We start from the raw sequence: 17,381 nt of genomic DNA, 5'->3' as shown, positions 1-17,381 counted from the left end.
CAACTGTAATTCTAATGAATCAATTTGAGTTGATTTTAACGCGAATTGTGTTTCAAGTGAATCAATTTTAGTAGTATGTGTATCAATTTGGGTCAAGTTGTATTATCAAATTGTTAATTTCTGTTTGCTGTGTGACAACAATTGTGTGCTGTTCTTGAACCGCTTTTATTGTCAACACTGTAAAATTACCATAGTTTAAACTATATATTCCAATTCATTTTTATTTATAATATTTTTATTATTAAATAATTCTGCTACATCTTGTGCTATCAAACCAATACTTTTATCAGTTGTTTCATCTTCTTGCAAATTATAATGAAAATATGAAGGTTTAAGTTGTAAATAGTTAACAAGAATAGGTTCTATTGGTTCAATATTTTTCTTTGAATTTTTATCACTTGTTACAGTAAAAGTTCCTGTACTATTTAAATATGCTAATTCATAAAGATATCCACCTCCTTGTTGAAGACTATATGAACTAGTACTTCCAATAAAATTAAACCAAGAATTAGTAGAAGTAGAAACTAATGTGATTCCTTTGGCTGCAGGAAGTGTTATTCCACCACTATTAATTGTTAAAAGACGACTTGATGTTGTTGTTGCAACACGATTATAAAAACTAAATCCATCATTACCTGTATTATTCATAAAATTTATAATCCCTCCTCCATCAAGATTATAACCAATAGATACAGTAGAGCTTCCAGGAATAGAAGTTGGATGTCTACCATTATTATTATTAAGACTAATTGTATTCCAACCATTTGTTGAATCAAATGCATTTGCTCCTATGACATAATCAGTCGCAGTACTAAGTGATAATATACCAGTTGATTTTATAGAAGCAAGAAGAGTCGAACTAGAAGTTCCTGAACGATTATAAAAATTAAATCCAGCTGTAAGACTAGGACTTCCTGCATTAATTCCTGTCATTCCATAATTATTTAAAAAATCTATTTCACCAGTATTTGCTAATGTCCATGTAATAGACATTGAACTTGATCCATATGCTGTACAAGGATATGCATTACCAAAATTATATGCAGGAAATAATATAATCCATGAATTATATGGTGTTGATTGTAATATTAAATCACTTATTGAATTACTTATTATGCTACTTGGAGAGCTATACGTAAGTCCTGTCTGTATTACTTGATTATCTGTGCCATATGCTAATAACGAAAATGCAGAAGAACTAGACAAACTATACGATGCAATCGGTGCCACATAAAAGCCTTGCGATGCAGCATTTACTGATAATCCAGATGCATTCAGAATAATAGAATTAGAGATTTGATACTGTAATCCTGCAAAGTTTCCAATGGCAATCGCATTTTGTCCTTGTTGTACCAATCCTGCATTGTTTCCTATCGGAATTGCGTTCTGGGCTTGATTTACTGCACCTGCCTGGTTTCCTACTGCAACAGTATGGGAATCGGACACTGGCTACCTTTTCCACTGGCTACCGATGGGGGCGACACTTGCTACCCCGACAGTGGCTACCTATATAAAGTGACACCAGCTACCCACCGATGGCGACACTTGCTACCCGTTGCTTAGCTACCCATTTCGGAATGTGACGGACTGACGGGCTGACGGCACACAGCATACACAAAAACCTTGTTAACATGATAGCCCATTAAAATTCACTAATTTCGTCTCTCAACAGAATGCTTTTACTCATTTGACGAAGAAAAGAGCTTTTCAAGAGCTGAATTATATTGTACCCGGCCAAATTATATGGAAATCCTTTGAAGATGGAACAACTCACAATAAGCTGTAGCTCAGAAGAATTGTAACTTTTAAATATGTTCTCAAACAAAATTCATTCTTTTATTTCAACATTTTCTCAATCCTAATTTCATGCTTTACTCTTAACAGAATGTTTCTCCTGGGCTGCATCATAAAAAAGCCAGTCATGTATCGGATAGCAACTTCCATCATAATCATTCAAGAATTAGTGTTTTCATCTGAAGATCCTTAAGCTCTCGTTACAGTTATTTTTCAAATGATACACCACAAGTCCACAACATACGACAACAACCTTGTGATGGTCAATGGAAGAAGCAGACATAAGGCTGTAGGTGCTTTATTCAATTGAATTCTTTAGTAATGATGTAGCAAATGTGTGAGGTCGGTGGTAAGATGAACTAATTTTGCTTATTCACATGATTTTCATTCATTATTATATTTGAATAGAGAATTGTGACTGAAGAATAGACGACTGGAGCAGGAAAATGAATTTTATTTATAGTCTAGATCATAAATATGTTCAATGGAAATTGGGCTGAATTGAAGATCTTAACGTCCATTGCCACGACCACGGCCACGGCCACGAACAGGAGCAGCATTCAGTCTTCCTCGGCGAGCAGAGGGGAACACAAAATCACCATTTTCTTCCAGGCTTCGAGGTCGGCGACGAATCCGCTGTGTTCGGTAGGTTCAATAGGCAACGGTTCGGCAGCAACAGCATCGACCTCAACGGGCTCTTCGGCAAGAGCAGGCAAAGCGAAAGCTCGTTCCCTTACATCATTGGCAGCTGGACGTGGCTCGACGATTTGGCGTCCACGTTGACGACCACGAACAGCTGGGCGCGGAACTTCAGGATCGACAGGCTCATCAGCAGGCTCAAAAAGCTGAGGCGTGCCAGCTAAAAAGCGTTGACGTCATCGTGGTACCTCATTCTGGGCTGGACCAATATCGAGTTGATCTCCTTCGGGCTGGACGTCATCCTGCTCGTTTTCAACAGGAGCAGAGAGCTGTAAGTGTATAAAATATTAATATACAATCGTACTTAATTAAATTATAGGACTTACATCAGGCTCCATAAACATTCTTGCCGTCTCTAGGAACTTGCGCACGTCGTCCATTGATTTTTGCCCCTCCCTGTACATCCTCTCGTTGTTGGAAATGTTGCGTTCCCTTTGTCGCTGATATGGTGTCTTTCTTCTTCGATGATCATCCCCAAGGATTGCTTCAGCAAGGTAATCGCGCATCTTTGAATTTTCCGACACTTTTAGGCGTCTGTTTAAAGGTATAAACATAAAAAAAAATAGTCCATTATTTTTAGAATTATTCTAATAAACAATTTAACTTACAGGTGAAATCCCAAAAGTTTAGGTGAATTCCTCTGCAACGTTTGTTGAACCAACGATACCACGCCTCAACGAGATTGTTGGTTCGGTTTAGAAGACCGAACACGCTGAATGCTTCTGGTGTAACATCGTCAATCCAGAAATTGTAGACATAGTCCATCAGTCGTTTGATGGCAGCTTGGATCTCGCCTGATTCTTGCAAGAGTGACCTTCGATAGTGGGTTTTGATGTTCTGCAGAACCAAACACAAATCAGGTTATTAAATTTTTGCAACTGTTTGACAAATTGAAGAATTCGATTCACCTGAAATCCTCGTAAAATGTCATCCGCAGGAAGGAGAGCTAACGCGATGAGCTCTTTGATGATCTGCCGCACCTGTTTCCGAGTACGGTAGGAGCACTGCAGTCCATACTTTTGTACCTTTCTCCATATCGCCTATGAAAAATTGGTTTGTTAATGAAATAATTTTAATTATTTAAATCAAATGATGTATGATGTCAATGATTTGTTACCTGTCCATAGTGGAACCAGCAGCCGACACACTCACATCCCATAAATGCCTGCTTGCACGAATCTTGAATAGCCCTATCGAAATCTGAAATCAGCCTCTCTACGTTGAGGTACACGTCCGGGTAAAGCTCATCGTAGACGGACAAGAGCTTCTCAAGGACAGTGTCGTATAGCTCTCGGGTCTTTTTTTTCATTAACACGAACGCAAATGGATACACCTAGGTACATTATATTTTGAGTAAAATAATAACTTGTTTAATGCCGATCTTTTCTCATTTTTACCTGACCAAAGCGGCTAATATGTAGAGTGAACAGCTGCTTGAAGAGGGAGGGTAGACTGTCAAATGTGCCGTCAGCTTGGAGCTCTGTCGTATTCGACATTTCTGGCAAAAGCTTTGGAGATATGAACACAAAGCCCTCTCCTCCGTCACTGGATTGCACGCGCCCTTTGAAGAATTCACCCCCTTCAAAGGCATCACTGTTATGAAAATAGAAAAGGAAAATGGTAACAAAGTAAAATTAAATCAGCAATGTTGCTAAGTTCATTAGTGTACGGTCATCTTACGTGTATTCAGGATGCTGCATCAGTAGTTCATAGGCTTCGTCGATGGTCTTGGGGATACGAGGCTGCATGCTGCGCTTAGCACGCTGGATTCGTCGTTGCATTGCGTCTTTGTAGGTTAAAAGGAGGCCTGGATACCCTCGTCGAATACGGTCAAATATTTCACGAGGAGGATCACTTGAAATACAGGCCTCAACAGCGCAAGCGTTGACAAAAGCTACATTTCGCTGTTGATCCAGCTCAGGAGGATGGTTATGGGCGTGATGGCCGTCTTTTCGGAACTCGCCGGCCTCTGTATCCTTGCGGATTCGAGCATTGCAGTTCCCTTTCGTCCTCTTCTGGTTAATGCAGATGAAGACTTCGTCGGACAACCTTTGCAAAATCATTTTATTGATTATCAAGTTAGTTCAAATTTAAATTCATTAAATTTTTTAACGAAAATCAATATGTCGCCTTCTGGAAGTGATAGATGAATCCACGCTTTAACCTTTTCAACCTGGGGATGATCGTCCTCCTCAAACTGCTCTGCATTCATCGTCGTTCTTCTCTTTGGCAGCAGTGATGGTAGAAGATGCTTGGGTAAGACTGGAAAAGACACTGAACTGACTTTCGATTCATCCATTCTGCTTATATATCCGTTTCAGACAGTTCCGTGCCTGTTGCCAGTGTCTGAGAGCCACCAGTTTCTGAGAGCCAATACAGAACCTTCGTGTGATCTTACCGGCGGTGATCAGCTGCCGCCGTAACAGCTCCTTTTTGAACTCGCCGGAACGGTGCGCAACCCCTTTATACAATCCTTCTGGGAATTCTGAGGGTGATTCTCGGCGTTGAAGAGCCTAGTTTTCTGCCTTTTTGCAAGGCCACCACAACCCAACAATTCTAGGAAGTTTTTAAGTTAGAAAGTTTTCTAGTTTATTCCTAAGTCCTTTTTTACTTGTATACAACAAGTGTTTGGCTGATATAATTTTAACTTAACAAGAGCCCTCGATGACATGAACCGAAATTCAACAAATATCTTCCTAGTCACATCATACGGTTCATTGGTACACTTTCAACTTCGCTCGTCATTCCTGAATATCATACAAACTTATTTTCCTAACAAAATTATTTTTCCGGGACCGTTGAGGCCAATAAATAATCTGTCGCCATGGCTGTTATGTAAATGACTCAAACAAATTTTCGTTTCTTATCAGCCAGCATTGATCAGCCAATAACGAAGCTGTGGTGTGATTTCTTTCGGATTTTCATTAGGCTAAATAGTTGTATTGCTTCTTTGCTGCTTGTTCATGCTTCGTATCCCTTTATATTCATTTCACTATTCAATGAAAAAATTACCATTACCACGAAGAAGAATCATACAATGTATAGCTGGACACAGTTTTCCGTTTTAGATCAAATGTTGTGTCCGCTACCCGTGGGTGGCCAGTGTCGCCATCTGTGGGTAGCTGGTGTCACTTTATATAGGTAGCCACTGTAGGGGTAGCAGGTGTCGCCCCCATCGGTAGCCAGTGGAAAAGGTAGCCAGAGTCTCCATGCCAACAGTATATCCTGAACTGTTATTATTTAATTGGTACACAGTTGTCGCATTTGTAACAGTAATCCATCATATGAGATGGCGCAACTGGTCATGGCTAAGGAACCAACAGTAATACCTGTGAAGTAAGTCATCTATCTCTTGAATCTCTATTTTAGGCATTTTTGATGTTGTCGCTGATTTAATTACCTCAATTTGATTTTGATAGCAACACTTTTCCTCTCGTTTGTGATTTTATCCGTTCGTGGCCTGTGCAGCAGTCGAGTCAGTTTTCTGTTAGAAAAACTACTGGCCGATATTTCTGTTAGTTTGTTAGGCGTATTTCACAGAGATTTTTACATGAAACGAGGCTTTTGGATATTTTAGAGGGATCATGTTTTTATCGCTTTTTCGGATTATTTTTAGTTTCGTGGCTGTACAGCAATTAACAAGCCTATCGTTTGTAATGCATTTTTCTCCTTTTTTTCGCTTTCTTCCCCTCTCTCCACCCTGATCCGTTGGGCGATTTCCCGATTTGTTTGGATGAATTCTTTTTTTTTCTGTCAACTTCCTCATGGTAATGAATGAATGAATCGAGTTGATCTGAAACGATAGAACTTTGTAATACTCGTGATGTTTCAAATTGATTGTATCACCAGCGTTACCACCATCGTTATTAGCAGTTCATTTATTCGCGTGATGATACCATAAAAGGGTCTTGTGGAAACAGTTCTGTTTCTCCACGTGAGCAAATACAATCCAGGCATCGTATTATCTGCATCCTTTAGAGAATTGTGTGAATATTGGTGGAAGCTATTATTACCAGGGGAAATTCAAGATCCTTATTTAAATATTTGGATTCCGTTTGGAAATGTTAATTCCGAGTTAATTCGCCTTTTTTAATTTGTGTGCAAAAGAGGTGCCATTCAACAATTGTCTTAAAACTCCAAAATCGTAGATGACTCAATAATTCAGTTGCCTACGAATGCGCTGCCTCGTCAAACAGTTTGATAATTTCCAAACGATAGGGTAAGGAAGGATCGATTGTCTCTTCGTTTTGTTCATTTTCACCTGTTGGTTCATTCATATTCAAATAATCCAAGCTGACAAAGAAGTCCATGTGTTTTTCGATCATCTCTGCCAGTTGGGAGAATGCCGGCCTCTCTTTTGGGTTTAATTGCCAACATTTTTTCATAATTTCCCCAAAAAAATTTGGTGAATTTTCCGGTTTTTCAATTCGGTGTCCGTTTTGAATGTCTTTTAACTTTTACAAGCGCCCAACCATTATTCATTCCTGTAAAATTAAGTGAAATTAGCTAACGCTTGTCACTCATTTTTATGGCAATATCAATTGATTTAATTTCCCACCTGGTTACGGAACTTTGCCGACAGAAAAGATTTCCCACAAGAGAATGCCGTAGGACCAGACATCCGATTGGCTGGAAAAGATTTTATTCGTCATCAGGGACTCGATGTCCATCCACTTGATTGGCAACAACTCAGACTATCAATAATAAACCAGACAATTACTAATTATAAAATCAATGTTTGATGATTATCGACTTCCTTACATCTCCTTTTTTCTGGTAATCGCAATTTTTCATTTGTCTTGACATTCCGAAATCGGCCACTTTGACGAATCCGTGATCGGCCAAAAGGACATTGCGGGCGGCCAAGTCGCCGTGCAATACCTGCGATAGTGCGAGGGTACGGGACATTTTTATTAAATTATTGCGTTCAAAATTTGACTACGTCTTTCACCTTTTTGCTGGCCAAGAATTCCATGCCTCGCGCGATTTGTAATGACCATGAAATCAAGTCGTTCGTTTTTATTATTTGATTGGCAGTTGCATTCGAATCTTGTGCTTTACAACTGGCCTGGTTTGATTCGGGCTGCTTTTCAACATCATTCCCCCCCCCCTCTCCTTCAACTTTTTAAACGAAAAAAGTCATGTAAATATGATGCTGTTGATGTAAAATGAATTTCAGCGTAAACTCACGTCCTGGAACGTCATTGTCGACGGTAAAATCATTTGAAACCGAGGGACTTGAATTATTAAAAGGAATAGAATAATTATGTGGCTGTCGTTCACCGTTTCATCCACATTTATTACTTAGTTGGTGTGTTGATTTCCACCGTTTCGTCCTCAGGTAGAAAATTACCTAATGGGTTCAACTGGTTGATGAATTTATTCCGGTGTTCAATTAAATAAGATTTTAAATTGCAGAATCGGCAGAAATCGATGATGACCAGAATTTCTTTTGAAAGTAGCAAACAAGTTTTTTTTAAATCTAATTTAATTATTTTGTTTCACCTGTTAAATGCTGGTGATTTTACCTTTGATCATAGTGTTGGTGCAGGCCCCCATTAAATTGACGACATTTAAGTGCGGTCCCAAATAAATCATAATTTTTAATTCCCTTATGAGAGCGTCCAGTGCGTTAGGAGATTTGGCAATTGGCAGTCGGTTTGATCATTTTGACGGCCACTGTTGTCACAGTTTCATCCGAGTCTTTGATGCCCACTGCGTCTGCTTTAACAACTTGACCGAAACAACCGGATCCCAGTTCTTGACCTTCAAATTTAATTTTTAATTTTTTTCTCCGTTTAATGTCTGAAATGTTGGCGAACAACAAACCGAGTCTGAGCCGTTTACTAGGGAATTCCCATTTCTTATCGTAGGGCAGGAATTCCGTTTGATATTCCAACGTCTGGGTCGATTTTTCTCTGATCTTCGTTCCAAATTTTGTTGAGTTCCTTTTCCACATTTTTTATCTTTTGAATTGTATTTTGTGTGATAGTTAAATGCAAATTTGAAATTATGTGTGTTTTAGTTAAGTGCGTTATATAATCAATATGAGTTTATTTCTTACTTTGTCGCGGTAAACTTAAATTCCGATTCCCGTTCCAACTGCCAGTAATCCGATTAAAGTGGCAGTCATGGCGATGATGTGAAATGCTGGTTGTTTGAAAAACGAGATGCTGACTGTGAAGTTTCTTTGTCTTTCTTCTCTGCTATTTTTCCATCGACATTTGTAGATTCCTCTTTCGTTTTATTTTCCTTGCAGTGGCAAAACAGAAGCGGATTCGTTTAATGGGTTAAAATATCGTTTAGGAGAATAATTAAAGATTTCACCTTGAGCCAATGAATGGGAACATGTTGCGATAGTCGGTTTCAGATCAAATTTCGGCCAACTCCTTTTTCCAGGATAATTGAATTAGACAATGGGTCGTTGTCTATTTCTATTAAATCAAAAGAAATTGGTTAGTACTGTTAATTAAACATGAAACTGATTTGCATAGGACTTGGCATTTTTTATTATTTTAATTCATCAAACCTTTAATAGTGAAAGAAATCTCTTTGACTGTCGATTTGTCACCACCATCCGCGCATTTGAATTTCGTGTATGGAGTGTTTAAAGTTACGTTAATCAAGTGCAATTGGCACTTGTAAAACTCTTCCCACGTCACTTCAATTTCGTTTCTAATATCTGCGACGTTAGTGAGATTTGCAAATAGAAAGAATGTAAAAAATCAACGTCAATTTTCTTGTAGTATTTATAGTGTTAAAATGCCTGCGTTTGGTTCCTTTAAAACATATTTGGAAAATTCGTGCCACGTCGCGTTCCCATTTGCGCAATAGAACCATGTCGGTGGGTCTCTTGAATAGTAGTTTGAGGATATTGCGAAACAAGTGCAGATTAAAGTGACGTTGGATCCTTCCACTGGATCATCAGGTGCTCCCACTCTCTCAACTTCGATTCCTAGTTGCATAATCGCATTCAATTTGTATAAGTTTACTGGGGTAATGTCACTATTTTTATTGCCTGGTACAAGAAACCGAAATGTTATCCAGACAGCTTCGATCCGATCCACTGGGAAGATTCTGCGTATCATCTCTTCTATATCGGTATCGTTGTGTTGAATGTTGGCGGGTTTTCCGTTAACAAAGGGCAAATGGCCGAAAACATAATATTTTGCCGAGTCGAAAACGGTTCGATTCTTCAACGTCAATCCAGTTCTAGGATCGAACGACCATCTCGAATTTTCAGTTGGGGTTGAGGAATTCCAAACCTTGCGAGCTACACGATTTGCAAAATTTTATTCGTGTCATATTGCCGTGTCTTCTTTCATGTTTTCTTTGATGCCATGATTTCGAAATAGGCCTACCTCGAGGTACGTGCGCCAGTCGCTTCGAGCACGCTTGAAAAGTGAAATGCTGACGTTCGGATGAGTTGTAATGAAAGGGATAAGAATGATGAATGGGATAAGAATGATGAATGAATGGGATAAGAATGATGAATAATGAAACGGCCAGGCTTCGCATTTGTAATAGCCCGTGTCCTCGGGTTTTAGGTTCATTAAAGTCAATCGTCGTAATCTGGTGCGTTTCATTTCTGAAAATGGTTATGTTTAGTCGCTCGTCTTTTTCGTCAATTGAATGCCCATCCCATTGCGCTTCCGTCTAGAGAAAACTAACGGTTACGAGTGACGACATTCAAAATTTAATAGTTAATCGAAGTAATTTTTATCATCTCAGATCGTGGAAAAATCCATTTTGGATCGGTTTAATTAATAAAAGTTGCATCGACATCTTCGTCGATGCAATTGAGTGTCAAAGTTGATCCTTCGTCATTGACTTGTTCGTCCTTTTCTACTTTGGGCAGTATTATGTAATTGTTCGTCAGCATCAGTTTGAACGATGTGATTGGCTCAAAAACAAAACCAAAGTCCGAGCATCAGCGCCCGTCTCGTTGAATAAGTGTCACACATTGTCAACTCAATGCTGGGAATTGCAGCAGCCCCACGTCCAAACACGAAACACAATTTCAAATTGTTGCAAATAGTTTATGGATTAAACAAACGACGAATAATTAATTATTGATTTAATATTTCGGTCTCAAAAACAGTCAGCTCTGTTCCACTCGCCAACGTCTACTGCTGCGCACTTTCTTGAACGTTCTCGCCTCTCGGCTAGCGAACAAAAAAGGAAAGAGAAAGGCAGTGTCTCCGTAAGGTAAACGGGAATTTCCATGGCGACATGTCGAAGGCGCATGTTCGTCCTCACGATGTAGGGAGTTGTGCGTGCCTATGGGCCCTACAGGTTATGCAGATTATAGAGCCAACGAGAAGTGGTTTTGAGACTACATCTATATATGTGTCTAAATGTTACTTTTACACTTCGGGTGCTGGAAATGCGCAACTGTCGATAACATTTCCAAGCTAGTTCTTGACAGATTTGGGTTGAAAAATTTCTTTCCCGGAATGTATTATTATTAGTTCGATTCGTAATATTGTCTGTGAATATTCTCCTGGTATTTAATGTCGGTAGTAGGTAGAAGGAAATTCGATTCGATTAATATAATTTGTTTTTGTTTTTTTTAACGGAAAGCATGGCCCATTCTTTTCTAACAAAATAACAGTAAAAATGTTACATTATACAGTTCAAGAAAAAGATTCAATACCAGAGAGTTCAAATTAGTTTGAAAAGAAAGCGACATGGTGAAAGCTTCGGTTGTGTAGCTGTGCTATTAAACTGTTTAAACTATGTATTATATATTTAAGGCGTATCATTAAACAAAATCTGATTGTTTGCATGCATACATTTTTTCGCTACCTCCGCTACCTATAGGAAGGAACAAAGTTCGTCAGGATTAGGCATCGAGATAACCTGGAATGAGATCAACAGAGCAGATATACAGTATACATCATCAAACCAAAGTGCGTTCAATTTAATTTATGTTTTACACAGTTGCTATTTCTTCTTAAGATTTTTTTTAAGAAATCCATTGGAGATGGATCTTTTTATTTATTTGAAGTTTCAGTTGCTGAGCCCACTTTACTTGATGGCAAGATGACAGTCCTTATATACATCAATACATATGGCAGATACATCCGCATCCGCTTGCTTCACACACCTGGTGGTTTTCTGATGGTTTGTCTGATTTTCCCCTTGATTTTCTGATCGTAAAGAAATGGAGATGGTGATAATTCAATTTTCTTTATTTCATGTTTGCATAGTTCAAGGTCAAGAGATGGATCAGATGAACTAAGAAGGAAGCGTCCTGTTGATTTCAAATATTATTCTCGCACTGTTGCCTAAACCTATTTGTGTTGCGGAAACCCACAACACCTCCCTCCCCAAGGTTTGACGGTCTTGCACACCCGTCGTCTGCATTGACTTGCTTACTTCACGTGTTCTGAACTGGTGTGTACCTGTCTCTGTCCGAAAAGGTGACTTAGAGTTTTGTAAAAAGCAAGTTAATCTGTACCCTCTTTGTTAAACTACTCAGGTATTAATACAGCAAGTGCTATTCAATAGTTCGTATCTTATTTCTGTTAGCTTAATACTAAAATTAAACTCAACAGGTTATGGGCCCAGTATCTTGTTCCCTTTAACGAAATAAGATGGCCAACCAGATGATTGAAAATCATCTTAGAGATGTTAACCATGTACCTAAGTTCGACGGTACCAATTTCCGTGAGTGGAATTTTGAATTGAGAATGATTTTCCAACAACTTGGGCTACTTGGACTTGTCGAAGGAAGAGAAGGGCACACATTGCCCGAAGAGGTAACCAAATCATTCTGAAATTATAACACATGTACTCGTCACACTCATATACGTTAAGCACATATGACCCTGTGATACACATGTACATTTCTCATGTATAATTCAAACACATGTAACTATACACATGTTCACATGTATGACTCGTAGACCTGATCACATGTACAACTCACTCATGTTCACACACGAGTATAGATTAGACACATGTAGCACTACTTTAACTTACTCATGTCTAATCAAGCTTCCATGTATATACACATGCTTACTAAAACCAAACCTATCTTTTACAGATAAGGGATGACCCTGATAATCCACAACGTATCACAAATGTTGCTGCGATTGATGCATGGATTCTCAGAGATGTAACATCCAGAAACTATATCTTTGCGACACTAACCAAGCCAATGAAGGAGAGTTTGTACTCTTGTGAAACAGCTGCAATCATGTGGACAAGATTGGATACACAATACCGGCTTAGAGCAGCTGAGAATCTTCATCTATTGTGGCAATCATTCTATGATTTCACTCATAACCCTGGTATACTCAACATAATCACACACTGCTTAAACATACCACTAATCGTCACATTTATTTATATAGATGATGATATGACTACCCACATTCGAAAACTCTCATCGATTGCTGACAAACTTAGAGAACTTGGACAACCCCTTGATGAGATGCAGCTTGTAACCAAGGCTCTTGCCACACTTCCTGAACAGTTCAGAATTGTAAGATCAGTCTGGGCAAATGTTCCTCTGAATGAAAGAACGATTGACAATCTACTACAACGTCTCCGTTCAGAAGAAAATGTTCTTAGATCCTACGAAAGACCTGATGGCTCTAATCAAGCTTTTGCAGCATATGGTCAGACAAGAGGACGAGGAAACCGTGGCAGCAGAAGAGGCGGCAGATATTTGCATGGAGTCAATCGACAACCACCACGACCGGACGTCCGATGTGGTTATTGCTTCATACCTGGTCATGAAACAAAAGATTGCAGAAAGAAGAAGAGGGCTGAAAGAGAGGAGCAAGCCAACAAAGACCAGGCACTATTGTCATCAACTTCTGTCAACCCGAAGAGTGTTCTCGCCTTCTTCGCAGACTCTGGAGCAACTCAACACATGTCAGACCAGAAGAATCTATTCGAAGATTTTATACCAATTCAACCTGGATCCTGGTCAATTGCTGGAATAGGAGACATCCACCTCCAAGTACTAGGAAAAGGCCACATCAGAGCTACTATCAATGTCAATGGCGAAACATCAACCAGACTCATCGAAGATGTCCTTTATGTACCAGGTCTTGGTACTAATCTATTTTCAATTGGTGCAGCCACAAGTTCCGGACTAGAAGCAAGATTTTCTGATGATCAAGTATCCTTCTATCGTGGAAACCAACTCGTACTAACAGGAAGACGTACTGGCAACACCCTCTATCACCTAGACCTACAACCTCAGACAACCCGCAACACAACAACATGCCATAACGACTTAGCCCAACAGGCCGGTCTACGAGCTTCCCTTATCGTCTGGCATCAACGGCTGGGTCATATGAGTCATCAAACCATACTGAAGATGGTCTCTCAAGATCTTATATCCGGACTTCACCTCACAAATGAAAAAATTCCTAAAACACTTTGTACTGCATGTGAATTAGGAAAATTTCATCGACAACCACTCAAATCTGGAAGAACGAGAGCTACGCGTGTTGGAGAATTAATCCACTCAGATGTTGAAGGTCCAATGCCATCCCCCAGCGTTGGTAACGCACGTTATTATGTATTATTTACAGATGACTTTTCAGGCTGGAGAGTCATTTACTTCATGAAATGTAAATCAGAAGTTCCCGCATTGTTTCGACTCTTTTTCGCTTCCCTTCTAAATGAGACGGGCAATACTGTTCGCACTCTACGTTCGGATAATGGAGGCGAATACACTGGAACTGAATTCAACAAATACCTTGCAGAGAAGGGCATCCGCCACGAAACCAGTGCTGCGTATACACCAGCTCAAAACGGTGTTGCTGAGAGAGGAAACAGGACGCTCCTGGATGGTGCTCGTAGCATGCTTCTCGCCAGTAACCTACCACCTACACTCTGGGCGGAAGCTGTTGGTTACCTTGTCTACATCCGCAACCGTGTACTATCCAGTACCATTGAGGTGACACCATTTGAAACATGGAGCGGAAGAAAACCGGATATCTCCAACATCCGCATCTTTGGATCTAGAGCATTTGTAAGGTGCCCAATTGTGAAAAAGCTGGACGCAAGATGTTTAGAAGGAGCATTCGTCGGAGTTAGCAACACCCAAAAAGCCTCCCGCATCTACGTAACCTCTCCATCACCAAGAATAATCGTGAGCTACGATGTCAAAGTTGATGAAACGGTCATGTACTCAACAAAGAACAAACAAAATGGACCTCAATGGACGGAACCTACTGACAGAACAGAACCCATTATCTGTGATCCTACTGATAATGCAGTTGAAGCTGACCTGGAACTCACCACCACAGCACAGCCAAGCAACTCTGATCCAGTTAATGAAGCAATTCAAGTTGATCAAGTCTTCCCTGAAGAAATGATTCACCTTGAAGCCATGCCCGAAGAAGTTCCGCATCGAGATGAACCTACCCATGACATCATTCAAGAAGAGGCAGTACAAGATCCCGTCATCTTAGAAAACAACAACAACGTTGCTGATGTTCCGAATACCGATGACCGCAATGAGGCGACTAGCATCCGCAGATCATCACGTCTGCCCCACTACAGTGAACGCTACCTGGCTTATAGGAAATCACTAGGACGTCAAGCTGTTTGCTTCGCAATGCCTGCGAGTACTGAAGACACCAATGCAGTACCTGTTGAACCATCCAGCTACACTGAAGCAACAACGTGTCCAGATGCAGACAAGTGGATTCCGGCCATCTTTGACGAATACGAATCCCTTATTCAAAACAATACATGGACTCTCTGCCCACTTCCACCTGACAGGTCAGCAATTGAAGGCAAATGGGTTTTTGCGTTCAAACCTGGATACCAGCAAATCGCTCCACGATACAAAGCCCGTTTTGTAGCCAAAGGCTACTCTCAAGTCTATGGCCTCGACTATATCGACACTTTTTCGCCAGTAGTGAAACATTATTCACTACGCACCGTACTTGCTATTGCTGCAGCCAAGGATCTGGAAATGATACAACTCGACATCAAGACGGCGTTTCTCAATGGTGACCTTCAAGAGGAAATTTATATGAAGCAGCCAGAAGGTTTCGTCATCCCAGGCAAGGAAACTCAAGTATGCAAATTGTTGAAGAGCTTATACGGCCTAAAGCAAGCATCACGGGCATGGAATCAAAAATTTCACGCATTCATTGTCAAGTTTGGCCTAACTCAAAGTAAAGCTGACCCGTGCGTATATTTCCGACATCAACGTGAAGGGGAAGTAGAGGAATTCACTGTGCTCATCATCTACGTCGATGACGGAATCATTTTCAGCAGCAGAAAACAAACTCTTACGGATATCCTGAAACATCTGGAAACAGCCTTTGAGATCCGCTCTCTTCCTGCGCACCGGTTTGTCGGCGTTGACATCACTCGAGATCGCTCTAAACTCATGATGTACATCTCACAGCCGGACTACATCACGAAGATAGCTGGAAGATTCAATATGACCACGTGTACACCCCTTGCTGTCCCGGCTGATCCTTGCTGTCGACTATCTCCTGACATGTCACCCCGGAATGAAGAAGAAGAAGCGGAAATGAAAACTATCCCCTTCAGAGAAGCTGTAGGATCCCTTATGCATATCATGGTCATGACTAGACCAGATATCGCCTATGCTGTAGGACAAGTGGCACAATACGCTCAGAAACCAGGAAAACAACACTGGCGTGCAGTCAAAAGGATTCTAGCCTATCTCATCAAAACCAAAAACTTTGGTTTGTGCTTTGGAAGATCTAGTGACCAACTAATCGGATTTTGTGATGCAGATTATGCCGGAGATTTACAGACTCGTCGCTCTACATCTGGTTTCCTGTTTCTTTATCTTGGAGGACCAGTTTCGTGGGCCAGCCGGCGCCAACCGTGTGTAGCACTTTCCACCACAGAAGCCGAATTTGTTGCAGCTGCAGAAGCCACCAAAGAAGCTGTATGGTTCCAACAACTACTGTCTGAACTAGGAATAGACGGTCGCTCAACAACTCTTTATTGTGATAATCAAAGTGCCATTGCCTTAGTGAATAACCCTACCTTTCATCAACGCACAAAACATATCGATGTACGACTCTTTTACATCAGAGAGCTGCAAGAGAAGAAAACAATCAATGTTGTTTACATCAACACGGAGCAACAACTTGCTGATATACTCACAAAGCCATTGGCTGTCCCAAGATTTGAAAAATTACGAGATGCCCTAGGAGTTGTTCCAATCAAAATTTAGAGCTTAATATTTGAGGGGAAGTGTTGATTTCAAATATTATTCTCGCACTGTTGCCTAAACCTATTTGTGTTGCGGAAACCCACAACACCTCCCTCCCCAAGGTTTGACGGTCTTGCACACCCGTCGTCTGCATTGACTTGCTTACTTCACGTGTTCTGAACTGGTGTGTACCTGTCTCTGTCCGAAAAGGTGACTTAGAGTTTTGTAAAAAGCAAGTTAATCTGTACCCTCTTTGTTAAACTACTCAGGTATTAATACAGCAAGTGCTATTCAATAGTTCGTATCTTATTTCTGTTAGCTTAATACTAAAATTAAACTCAACACGTCCGAGACGGAGAAATGATCTTGGGGTTACCTCCTTTTCAGGCGGCAGCAGCAGTCTCCAGTGGAGTGGATTTTTGTGCCTATGTCACATGACACTGCCTGGAAAATGGATCGTCACTTCAAAGAGACTTCTGGAATTCAACCCTTAAAAAAAGAAGTAAGTAATCCCTTAATTGAATCTTTATTGTATAGGATGTATATTAGATACTAATGACGTCACCTCTGGCTTATTTCTTGCTAAAATTTTAATTTTAACTTTCCACTTATTTGAATCTAGTAGCATAGGTGCAGATCACTTCATTTTTATAAATCTAAGCAAAATACTTTTTTCTATCGTCAGATGTCTTCGAGTTCGTCCGGGCTGACG

The 17,381-nt window shown here is 40.2% G+C and overlaps 1 protein-coding gene and 3 long non-coding RNA genes across 5 annotated transcripts; all 4 read right to left on the bottom strand.

Annotated features, from left to right (window-relative positions):
• Positions 1 to 1,564: 1,564 nt before the first annotated feature.
• LOC124341731 lies at positions 1,565 to 3,489 on the bottom strand. Its single transcript, XR_006918588.1, has 4 exons — positions 3,402 to 3,489; positions 3,102 to 3,330; positions 2,820 to 3,027; positions 1,565 to 2,762 (listed from the first exon to the last, which is right to left on the bottom strand). It is a non-coding gene; the product is annotated as an uncharacterized LOC124341731 (long non-coding RNA).
• A 2,280-nt stretch (positions 3,490 to 5,769) lies between these two features.
• Positions 5,770 to 7,691, bottom strand: LOC124344616 (fibroblast growth factor receptor 2-like). 2 transcript variants are annotated; one of them, XR_006919783.1, is made up of 4 exons: positions 7,445 to 7,691; positions 7,255 to 7,374; positions 7,052 to 7,187; positions 5,770 to 6,977 (listed from the first exon to the last, which is right to left on the bottom strand). XR_006919783.1 is itself a non-coding variant. In XM_046798218.1 (3 exons), the coding sequence occupies exons 1-3, from the start codon at positions 7,466 to 7,468 to the stop codon at positions 7,056 to 7,058; spliced, it is 276 nt and encodes a 91-aa protein (XP_046654174.1). In that variant the 5' UTR covers positions 7,469 to 7,691; the 3' UTR covers positions 5,770 to 7,055. The 2 variants fall into 2 exon arrangements, 1 of the variants encoding a protein (XP_046654174.1); XM_046798218.1 differs by having other exon boundaries at positions 5,770 to 7,187.
• Positions 7,692 to 8,021: 330 nt separating this feature from the next.
• LOC124344617 lies at positions 8,022 to 8,557 on the bottom strand. Its single transcript, XR_006919784.1, has 2 exons — positions 8,323 to 8,557; positions 8,022 to 8,259 (listed from the first exon to the last, which is right to left on the bottom strand). It is a non-coding gene; the product is annotated as an uncharacterized LOC124344617 (long non-coding RNA).
• A 333-nt stretch (positions 8,558 to 8,890) lies between these two features.
• Positions 8,891 to 9,166, bottom strand: LOC124344615. The gene is made up of 2 exons (XR_006919782.1): positions 9,023 to 9,166; positions 8,891 to 8,927 (listed from the first exon to the last, which is right to left on the bottom strand). It is a non-coding gene; the product is annotated as an uncharacterized LOC124344615 (long non-coding RNA).
• Positions 9,167 to 17,381: the final 8,215 nt, after the last annotated feature.

This window comes from Daphnia pulicaria, chromosome 6 (genome assembly GCF_021234035.1).
Source record: "Daphnia pulicaria isolate SC F1-1A chromosome 6, SC_F0-13Bv2, whole genome shotgun sequence".
Lineage (NCBI taxonomy): Eukaryota > Metazoa > Arthropoda > Branchiopoda > Diplostraca > Daphniidae > Daphnia > Daphnia pulicaria.
This window is presented reverse-complemented; position numbering and strand designations above follow the sequence as displayed.